General features: G+C 43.9%; 1 protein-coding gene across 2 annotated transcripts; it reads right to left on the bottom strand.

Annotated features, from left to right (window-relative positions):
* Positions 1 to 3,483: 3,483 nt before the first annotated feature.
* On the bottom strand, positions 3,484 to 8,720 carry LOC104603791 (glutamate receptor 3.2-like). 2 transcript variants are annotated; one of them, XM_088888822.1, is made up of 8 exons: positions 8,396 to 8,612; positions 8,161 to 8,252; positions 7,459 to 7,745; positions 5,982 to 7,324; positions 5,620 to 5,897; positions 5,246 to 5,277; positions 4,755 to 5,149; positions 3,484 to 4,197 (listed from the first exon to the last, which is right to left on the bottom strand). In XM_088888822.1, the coding sequence occupies exons 3-8, from the start codon at positions 7,706 to 7,708 to the stop codon at positions 3,709 to 3,711; spliced, it is 2,787 nt and encodes a 928-aa protein (XP_088744948.1). In that variant the 5' UTR covers positions 7,709 to 7,745; positions 8,161 to 8,252; positions 8,396 to 8,612; the 3' UTR covers positions 3,484 to 3,708. The 2 variants fall into 2 exon arrangements, with proteins under 2 accessions (XP_088744948.1, XP_010266237.1); XM_010267935.3 differs by lacking the exon at positions 8,161 to 8,252 and having other exon boundaries at positions 8,396 to 8,720.
* Between the last annotated feature and the right edge of the window lie 2,558 nt (positions 8,721 to 11,278).

The raw sequence follows: 11,278 nt of genomic DNA on the forward strand, positions 1-11,278 counted from the left end.
CGAGCTACCCGAATCCACGAGTACGTGCCTGACCTCGAAGTCGCTAATCCATAGTTTTATGACAAGTGCGTCATCGTGGGGGTAGTGGACCCCTCGCGCATCGTCTTCCGTGAAGAAGATCGGTTCTTCAGTCTTTGGCCTCTTTGGAGGGTTCTGTTCTTCTCGGGCTGCTTCGCGAACTGACGTCCGGGCCACTGCCGAAGTACACCCTGCTACCACCGAACCTCCCACTATCACATGGATGGTTCCCCGAACTGGCCCCTCTTCTGGAGGCTGTCATTGCAACGGTTCGGCTGGCCTGCTCCTGGATTCGAGGGCATCCTTTCCGTGCTCCCCTTGCCGACCTGCCTTATTATTATTATTATTATGCTGTACAAAATTTCTCAAGTATCCGCGACGGATGAGTCTCTCTATCTCGTCCCGGAGATTATTACACTGTTTGGTACTATGACTGTGATCTCTATGGAAACTACAGTACAAGTTTTTATTTCTCTTGTTTGGGTTTCCGTTTACGTATGGGGCATCTTTGATCGTCATCAAGATATCGATCCGCCTCGTGTTTAACGGTGTGTAGTCCGTCCGAACTGCTAAGGGAGCTCGGAACGGCTGGCTCGACTTCGGCTCCCGGGCCAGGTTTTTTCTTTTGTTGACTGGGTTGGAGGGCTCACCTTCCCTCTTTCTTTTCTCGATCCCGCTTTCGGTCCTTTGGTTGATCTCTTCCTCTGTTCTCATGAACTTATCCGCGAGCTTGAGGAATTCGGCCACGGTTGCGGGCTGATTAGCTACCATGTGCCATTTGAACTCCTTGTGGGTTACTCCACTCTTGGCCGCCGCGAGCTGCACCGCGGGGTCTAATCGCGGTATCTGCAAGCACGCGTCATTGAACCGCTTGATGTAGCCCCGGATGGACTCTCCTTCCCTCTGGACTACTCTGAAGATGCTTTCCTCGGTTCTGGGGCACCGCTTGCTGGTGACAAAGTGTGCGGTGAAGACCTGCACGAACTGGGCCCAACATCTTATCGACCCGGGGGCCAGGTTCCTGTACCAAGTGCGGGCTACCCCCTGAAGGTGGTGGTGAAGGCCACGCACATGCACGATTCACTGGCCCTAGCTAGGTGCATTTGGGACTGGAAAGCGTCGACGTGGTCGTTGGGGTCAAAGGACCCATCATACTTGTCCAAAGGTGGGAGCTTGAAGTCTCTGGGCATGGGGACTGCTAGGAGTTCTGATGCGAGGGGGGAAGGAACTGAGAGAATTGGGGCAGCTTTTACCTCATCCGAGCTCGTCTCTTCTTTACCTCTGAGCTCGGGCAAGACACGGGTGGCAGTTCGGCAACTTCGCCGGCCCCTTCGTTGCTGAGTGGGCCTGGTGCTGGCGCTGCTGGCCTCTGTGTTGCCGAGCTCGATGGGCCCGGGCTGTTGGTAGTCTGCCGCCAGGACGCTGAACCGATTCTCTATTAGCGGGAGCTCAGACTTGGAGTGTCGAGATACTGACTTGGCAAGCGAGGTGCCCGACCCGCCGGCGAGCTGCGAGGCGGGGGTGATCTTTCTTTGCCCTCGGCCCGGGGATGAGGCCTGGCTCTTGTGGGGGTTTTGAGGTTGGGAGGCCTCTCCTCGGTGACAGCGTCCACCCTGAGGGGAGGGCTTAACCGGCTTTGGAGCAGGGTGTCGAGGTGGGAGCAGTGGTTGATTCAGAGGCAGTTGGAGGAACTGCTGCTGATAGTGATACTGGGAGATGTGGTGCAGTACTTGGTGCTGCTGGAGCTGATGTTGCTGGAATTGTTGCATTTGGGCTTGCATTGCCCGCATGCATTGCATCAGGTCGTCCAACTGGTTCTGGCTGGTCGCCAGGGGGACAACAGTTGGTTTAGTAAAGGTTGTTTAGACAGGGAGAGGAAAGGGGACATTCATGGTAGGAAGGTTTACGGGCGCCACTGTTTGTAGTGCATTCAAGCTGGGGATCCCATCCACCGGAAGGGGGATGGTGAACTATCCGATGCACACCACGGGAACTTGAAGTTGTTCCCCGGTGGTGTTCACCTCCGTGCCACGTCCGGCATTGCTGGAAGAAGCCATGAGTGTTGGGGTTTTGGAAAAAAGAGGTTATGAGAGTTTTAGAGGGAGGCTTTTAGAAGCGTTTTCCCACAGACGGCGCCAATTGATGGTGCGCAATCCGGTCGGTCCTAACTGTCAACGACCTTGCCTCTGACTGGAGCAACAGGGGGGCCTAAAACGGAGAAGAAAGTGGAGAATCTCCGGGGAGAAACCCGGTGAGATCACTCCGAAGCTCAAGTTAATATTCTCTCAAAGGCAAGGTAAAACAGATGGCGCAAAGTTCACATACCTTGTCCTCGGGGGGTAGAGAGCCTTTTATAACCACTTTGCGCACTCACTCCTAGGCTTCTGTCAGGTCGGGTATGATTACTTTTGTGCTTCTGCCAGTTCGGGTGTCATCACCTTTGCTGGGACAGAACCGCTACTGCTCTTTGTCGGAGCCGTCTCTGTAACTGGAGATGGCGGTGGCAGGTGGCCATTGGAGTGCGGCTGTCAAGCGTCAGATCCCAAATCAGTCAGGTGCACCGCCCCTGGATACGGACTCTTTCGGTGTCAGGTACGGTGTGGTTTGTCTAGTTCGGCGTCCTGGAGGTGAAGTGCTGGAGTGGTGTGCGAGGTGAAGTCTTGAGTTCGGATAGAGGTGTGGCCCGAACTGCCATGGGGCAGGCTAGTTCGGGTTGTTGCCCTTTGTGTTTGCAAGGCTCGGGGCCTAAGGGAGAGTTCGGGCTCCTTTCGGGGAGTTCGGGCTCTTTACAGGGAGTTCGGACCACTGGTTCCTCCTTTCGGAGCTCGCGCCTTGGCGAGCTGTTGTGCCGAGCTGTTGCCTTTGCCACGTGTTGAGTGGCTACGAGGTCGGGCCAAATCTTCCTTCATCAAGAACTATGGAAAGATCTACAACTGAATCAATTATTAATTGAAACAATTAGGTATAAATTGTTCATGGGTTGCAACCAGAAGAATTTATAGCAGCCCCAAATACCAAGTTAGTAGAAACCAACTTTTCTACATGATTTGATTGTAACAGATTCTTCTTCTTTTGAATAGATGCTTTGTTTTCATACAAAAAAAAAAAGGACGAGGAGAATTTTATACATTACCAACCCTATAATCAGTTTAGAACCGGAAGAACCAGTCCTGAATCTCGTGATCCAATTATTAATCAGGATAAAACCACGGGACCAAACCCACCGATAGTACCTATCTTCATCAAAAAATTTAGCCCTTTGAGCAACAGAGTAGACTGCAATTTGAATCATAAGTTCTGGGGTTTCATTGTTTGAAGAGCAGAGCTAAATGGCTACTCTTACTACAGCTAATATAAGACCCGAGGATAGACCAACAATCATCTCATCTAGTATCTATGAGGCTAGACCAAACGCAAGATTTGAATCATACTTAATGGGGTTTGATTGTTTGAAGAGATCAGAGATGTGCATATACCATACATTTATGTATAATTAATTACACAAGAATGTTACAATAGAACCCTGTATACACCACTCAAAATTTTCATATATCTAGCAAGGTTAAAATTGAATGCATCTTGCTAGGAGGAAAACCTTGAAGCATTTTAGCAAAAGAGTGATTAATTAGGTTAATTAGATAAAACAGGTAAAAACTAACTTAGCCATATATTTAAGACTGGTTAAGCTAATTAATTAGGATGTGCATAACCATTGACACTACCATCTGGAGACATCTCTATTTGCCTTCCCTTGGATCCGTTCCTCTGTTCATCTTCCTTGCTGTTGATGTCTGACGACTTCTCTGTTAGTTTCCTCTTCGACTTGCTACTTGATCCATCTACCTTTTCATCAACAAATGACAAGAATGTTTGAAGGCGTGCAGAACGTGAACTCTCATGACCAGAAGAATCAACTTCATTGGGAAATTCTTGGTTGAACTGCCGTACCATCAATATGAAGTATAGAAACAATGCTATAAAGCATGCAATGCCACATATGAGAAAGAGACCCCAGAAGCTCCTTAGATGAAGCCGATCTGATTCAAACTCAGTGCCACGCGAACTGCAAGTTTTACTAGTGAGCCACTTGTCATGAATCCTTTGGAGATCACCATTCTCTGATAGTGTCAAAATGGCAGTGGACATGTCGACAGCTAGGGGAGAGTCTCTTGGAAATGCCTAAGGAAACAAGAAAATAACAGAAGAATGTTAATACAATGACACTTAAAAATATCAACCCAAGATGCTACTTACCATAAACATATCAACGCAAGAAATTAACAAAGAATGCTAGCCTATACCTTAATTATTAAACCAGCGCATGGACCTAAATAGGCATTTAGACATGGCTATTTAGGGAGCCCAATTTGCAGATATGTCCATACAAGCATAGCAAGGTGGTGGAAAATATATTGAAGTATAGAAAAGCTGGTAATCAAGGAAGCAATGAACATTAACAAAACAGAGCACAAACAATATAATGTTTCTAATTGAATTGTTCCGAGTTTTTATTATCTTTCAAATATGCACCACTCTGTTCTGAATCATCCTCAGTATGGTTTGCACTACTTTATCTCAGTTTTCCTGGTTCCCAACTTCAAATTTAGAGTCTGGACTTATTAGTCTTATTATAATACAATGTAAAGTTGAAATGAGTAGTATCAAATCCTATCAGCATCACCTGGATCAGACACTGAAATCAAGGAACAACACCTTGTTGTTATATAGATACTTACAAATCCCCATCCACTTTTGGTGAATTCCCGGCCTACTATTGAGAACTTGCACTGCTTTGAGAGGAAAAGCTCCACATATGAACGCTCATCTACCACGGCAGCAACAGTTCCCTTATCAAGGGCTGTGGCATACTCTTCTGGTGACCCAAGAGCAACAAGTCTAGATTTAGGAATGTTGAATTCCTCGTTCAAATAGTTTTCAGCAAAAGACCCTACTTGGAATCCGATAGGCTCTGTGCTTGTCATCAAGGTTTCAATTCCTTTGATTGGTGAAGAGAGCTGTTGAACTGTGAGGATTGAAGTGAGACTTGCAGTGTAGCTTGAGTTGATTATCAGAACCACAAATAGCCATATGATCAACACAAATCGTCCAAGGGTGCTAACTGTGTTCTCTCCTGCAAGAACCACAAAATCAACTAAATAAAACTGTTTAAATGGCCATCAAACTCCTTGTATGGAGATAGAATTAATGTTCATTTTGTTTCACTTACGGTGTGCAAAAAACAAAGTTGAGAGACTGAACCTGCAAGTTGAGAAAAGAAGGGCATATCAGATGTCCTACAAAAGGTGTAATAGGGAGGCACCATTCCAACCAGAGATACAAGCAAGACATGAAAGAATATGTCTGAAAAGAACTCAACTCAACTCCGCCTTAATCCCCAATACTAAGGCAGATAAACCAGATAAAATATATTAACTTGAAACTTCTGATATGCTACAAGATCTAGGCATTCAATTGATTCTGAATACAATAAAATTGCTTTATTGCAACATATCCAAGTTCTTTTATTCATATAAATCATAAAGCACGATGTTTGGGTTATTTCATTTAACATAGATAACAGGAGATTTTTTAAGTACTTACCACAAAATTGTAACAACTTGTCTTTTAGGTGGCCCCCGGAATTCATCATTCATCCTATGCTCCAAAATCCAGACAACTGCTCCCACGATAAGAAAAAAGGCTGCCGTTACACACCACATCATTGGAGTGAATGGGCGAAGGAAAGCCCAAGCACTGGAGTTCAGCTTCCTGACTGGAGCCACTATTACCAGGCCTGATTCAATATATGGCTGTGTAAAATCCACAATCCTTGTTCTGTTTGTGACAATTGTAACATCACCTATAACAGCATCAAAGTCCTACAAAGATGCAAATTATAATCAATTAAAGTAACATAGGAACCTTAATTCGTAGAGGAAGTTATTAGTTATGCTAGTACTTACATCTGTTGTAATCAAACGCACAAGCTCATTATAGTTTGGATTTTTAAGACCATCACCATAGGGAATGAACCTATATGGAACAGCATATGGTAGCAAGTTTATGGCAGCAAGAAATACATCTATGCAGTAACCTTTGACCATATCGGTACCACTTACTTGTGAAATGAATTCCCGAAAACTAACTCGGTTGGGGATGCCAATCCTTAATTGCTTACCATTGTTAGGGAAAACCCACCCACGGGGCTTTGTCAATGTTTCCCCTGGCCAGATAGGATTATATAATTTTTGGTTTGAACTTGATCGGTTAGGTGGCTTAGCATACAGAGACTCAGGAGGCACAACCGATAGCCCAGAATAATTAGACCAGTAACCAATCTGCCGAAACCCAGTTCCAAGCACATTAATGATGTCAAATGCAGGATTTATAATGGATCTCTCTGGATTAAATCGAATGGGTCCAGTTAAGCCCATCATATTGGTTTGCAGTATGTTGTTCAGCAATTGCTTCCCTCCATTAAAGATGCTCATTGCTTCAAGGTTCAAAGCCCCTCCCACAAAATCACGTAATTTTGTATCATTCGAGAATGAAATGGTGCCCCCCTGATCAAGTAATGCTTTGATGGCATGAGCAATTATCCATACAGTATCATAGGCATATAGACCATAGGGATTCAAGCCAATAGAACCACCACTCAACTGACTCCACCTAGAGATGAAAGCTCTTTTCCTTTCTGAATTGGGTGTGTGGGGGCGCAGTGTAAGAGCTCCTTTGATAGAATCACTGGTCACTGAAGAGAGAGGAGAAGTAGAATCCAAAACAGTAGATAGCCAAGAAGTTGCTATCCACACATAACCATTCCCCATCATTCCAAGAGAGTGAGCCACGTCAAAGACCAAGAGACCTGATTTAGAGTAAGTGATCAAAACCATCACCCGAGACTCCATTAATGCCAATTTAACCAGTATATCCATAATTTCATCTCGTGTAGCTTCAGGGTCAGGGGGAAGAGCAGCTTTATAAGATATCTTGCAGCGTCTCTCTGCAAGTTTATCACCTAGTGCAGCTAAACCATTTCGCCCACCATCATCATCAGTGAAGACTGCAATTACCTCTCTCCAACCATAATAACTCACAATTTCTGCAATTGCAGACATCTGGAACAGATCATTGGGTGCCGTTTGCACAAAGAATGGATACTGAAGAGAAGAGAGAGTGGGATCCAGGGCCGTGAAAGACAATAGAGGCACTTGGAGTTCGTTTGCAAGATGTGAGATTACATGCGCCATGATAGAATTCTGAGGACCAATGATGGCCACAGTATCCATCTCCATATACTGTAGAGCTGTAACAAGTAGCAGAATTGGAACCACAAATATTAGATTATCTAACCAAGGCAAGACTCGTTGCAAATAATATGAGAATCCACAATATGGCATTGCCAAAAGCAAGCGAAGAGATATTCAAAACACATAGTACCCCCAATAATGCCGGAAAATCCGCTATAGTTGGAGTCATGCAATGTAAGAACCAATTTGCTTCCACCAAGAACACTAGGATCAGAATTCACATCATCCACAGCAGCTTTCATGGCAATCTTCGCAACTCTCCCATTTATAGTATTGAAGGTGAAAATAGCTCCGATGTTCAGGACGGAGGGTCTTGGACCACCATTTGACAACACTCCGAAGTAAAGGATTGACAGTGGAACAAGCCAAACCAGGTTCATGGTGAGATTAAATGATGAAGAACCAGATTATCCCACCCTGTTTACAAATCATACAGATGTCGAAATGAAGAGAAAAAAACAAGGGGCTCAAAACCCAATTACCAATTCAAAATGAAAAACTCATAAATACACACAGAAAAACATACAAAGCTCAAACTCTAGTGATAGATAACAGACATTCGGAATTATAAGAAGAGATCGAATAAAACGTGGAAAACCTCAACCCAATGCTACACAATCAGCCGCGAAAAACAGTATGTTTTACCAATCGAGCTTTGGCTTATAAGAAAAAGGAGGAGGAGGAGGGGAAGGAGAAGGGGAAGGAGGAGGAGAAGGAGAAACGAGGGCTACTGTAACCCCAAAACCAAAATTCCATTAACAGCATAAGAAAAGAAGTTTTCACTTTCCACCAAACCTGTGACAAGAATGTAAAAATCAAGGTAGAGACTCACCCCAGAGAGAAGAAATCATGACGGAAGGAAAGGCAGAGCAGTATTGAACACAGCCCTTATTTTTTATTTTGAGAAACAAGAGAGATGCATTTCTGGGGGAAAAATGGTCATGTGAATTTTAAAAAAGCAGCCACGAAGCAACAAGAAAAAAAACAAAAGGAGAGAATCAGTTAGCTCAGAAGTGGCAACTTTCAATTTAAAATTTCAGATAATTCAAGATGGAGAAAGAGAATACCCAATATTCCCTGTATTATTGCTGAAAGAAACTTGGGTCAGTTGGGTTCCACTTCCCAAATCCCACCTCCCCAGTCCCCACTACTAGTTTTATGGAAGCAACACCAAGTAGTCCCTTGTCTGGCGACCACCGGTCGATAGTGGCATGATTGAAAGCTTGAAACTGAGAGGATAAATGCAAGATATGGAGAGAGAAGCTCAAGGAACCGAAGAGCGGTATCTGGGGTATGGAACATGAAGTGGGTGATGACGACGATGGTGCAGGGATGATGATGATGATGGATATAAATATAATATGCATGATGGCATGAATATGAGTCAACCATGGATGTGGAAATTACTGGGTTTCTGAATTTATCCTGGGATTAGGTTAAAAAGGGACGGGGTGGTGGAGATTTTCTTTCAAAATTGAACGAATGGCAATATGGCATTTCTCTCTCTCCTTTTTTATTTTTAATTTATTTCTGTGGATGGTCTTTGCTTGTCGTCTTTCCAGATGCAGACAGATTTGTCTTCTGCAACGAGACCCCGCCCACCAGTCCAATTCTTTCGAGTCCGCATCTGCTAGTCCCTTGGACCAGCATCTTGCTAATCCAAACCAATAAAAAACCTTCACGAAGCCCCAATTCCTTTAATTGAAAAACTAACGGCAGTCTTAGGACTCCAAAATGAACTATGAATTTCGCCTTTAAAATCCTTTTACTCTCCCTAAACTGCGAACTTCGGCGGTAAGATCATTTTTACCAAAAACCAGAAAAACTTTCACCGTTATTTTCTCCGATATAACCAGGTATATTTCCCTCCGATCTCCTCTTCCTCTTCTTCTTTTACATCAATATCATGGATTTCGATTAGCTTCGACTAACAGACTAACAGAGTTCATGTTTAACCACTAATAGATATTATAAAAACTTCACAGGGTTGTCATCCGAGTTATTGTCATCGGAATAACTGTCGCCGTCTAAACTATTCTATTCAAATGATCGCCGCCGTCCAGTGCCGTAATTCACGGTTCACATTTCAGGGAGGAGGGTAAAAGGGTTCACAGTCCGCCGCCGTCCAACTTCTTCAAAAGCTAATTGGTTTGGGAAAAAAGAGACATGTCATTTGGAGTGTAGACTGCCGTTAGTCTGGACTCCCGTAAGGTTTTCAATTAAAAAGGCTTAAGCTAACTTTCAAACGTTTCACTTCAATATCCGAACTTTTAAAAACTCTCACTTTGGTCCGGAACCGTTAACCGACATTAGCTGGTAAGTGGAATGACACAAATACCCATAGCGGTCCGTAAAAGAGAGAAATCCTTTTTTAAATGTCGAAAGTACCCCTCTTTAAACCCTTTTTGGTTGAGACGGACAACCACTGTTCACAACAAACACAGAGCTCCTGTTCGAAGTTGCGTCGCCGCCGGCGAGTAACTTGGAAAGCGTTGCCGGAGAAAAATACCGGTGTGTTCAGTCACCACCGACGATCAAGGGTTACTGGAACCCATAGTCTACGATTTTTTTTGTTTATTTACGAAACCCTTACCGTAAGAAACCAGTTCAACGCTGCCGTCGTCATCGGAGAAGACAAACGGAGCTTGTCGTCGTCAGAGAAGAAAGGTAACTTCGGACCTTAGGACCAGACAACACCTAGATAGATCACTCCTCTGGTGTTCAATGAACCAAAAAGAAATCTGCTTCCCAATGGATGGTTTTTGAGATGATCAAATAAAAGGGGTTAAATCACCTGCAACATGTTCTTGCTATTTATCATTTAAATAATCTAGGGAGAATGCACGTATTTTTGAAAATACAGTCAGAGTTGCTCTTTACTCTTGGATGTTGATTCAAAGGGGGGACCAATCGCCCATTTCCTTGCAGATGGGTCACTAGTGAAGGTACCGAGGTACATATCCTCATGGTTTGGCATACTCTGCAATTGGGTAAATGCCACCACTGAAGTCTCTTTTGGTACTTAACACTGCACACATGAAGGAAAGAATGAAGTCTCTTGAAGACATGGATAGTGGGAGACATCAGATGATTAAATTTTGGTCAATTTATTTGGGTGAAGATTTTGTTTGTGATGTTAATACCCAAAATGGTCTCTTCCAAGTTGCGACCTGCACACATCAGAGGCACAGTTTCTTTAATTTTATTGTCTTAATGATATATGGATCAGGTCCCATGAAACAATCTTTAGCTCACATTTTACTTCAGATGGAGAAATTGGGAACCGGTCAGGCGATATTCCATTTTATCCTAGAACCGTTATTTTGCCAAAAAAACTGTTGATTTAGTGAGCAAATCGTTGATTTGGGCGGTTAAATCGTTTGAACCGTTCAATAATTTTGACCATTTTTTATTTTTTTAAATTTTTATTAGAATGGGCCGTCTGTTTGATTCGAACGATCAAACGTTCAATTCGGAAACCGGACCCCTGACTGGTTCGTTATTCCGTTCCGTTTAGAAACCGTGATAAGATGGCATCACCTCAACTTGGATTTTTTTTATGAAAAATTGCTGATAGAGATACTTTTGCGACAATTTAGTACCTGCGTTAATTCACCGTTAAGTGTGAGGAAAAAGTTTTATTAATTTTTTTACTGTTCACCGTCATTGTTCATCGTCTCCTTCGTTTAACACCGCCCTAATACAGAGAGAGATGGAGATGGGACCTGCAAGTACAATTCCACCTTCCGCCTGCATCTGCTGCCACCGGATTCGGGGGATGGAATTCTCCACTACCATACCTCTTCTCCTCCTCCGGGGGAAACCCATGAACCCAATGAGGAAACCAGCATTGGATAACTCGACTGTGATGATTGACGAGATCAACTTGCTTAAAGAGAAGTTGACAGAGAAGGAGAAGCAATTGGACATGGTTCGGGAAGAGAACGAGC

Source organism: Nelumbo nucifera, chromosome 5 (genome assembly GCF_055504915.1).
Source record: "Nelumbo nucifera cultivar China Antique chromosome 5, China Antique-T2T, whole genome shotgun sequence".
In the NCBI taxonomy this organism is placed as follows: Eukaryota; Viridiplantae; Streptophyta; class Magnoliopsida; order Proteales; family Nelumbonaceae; genus Nelumbo; species Nelumbo nucifera.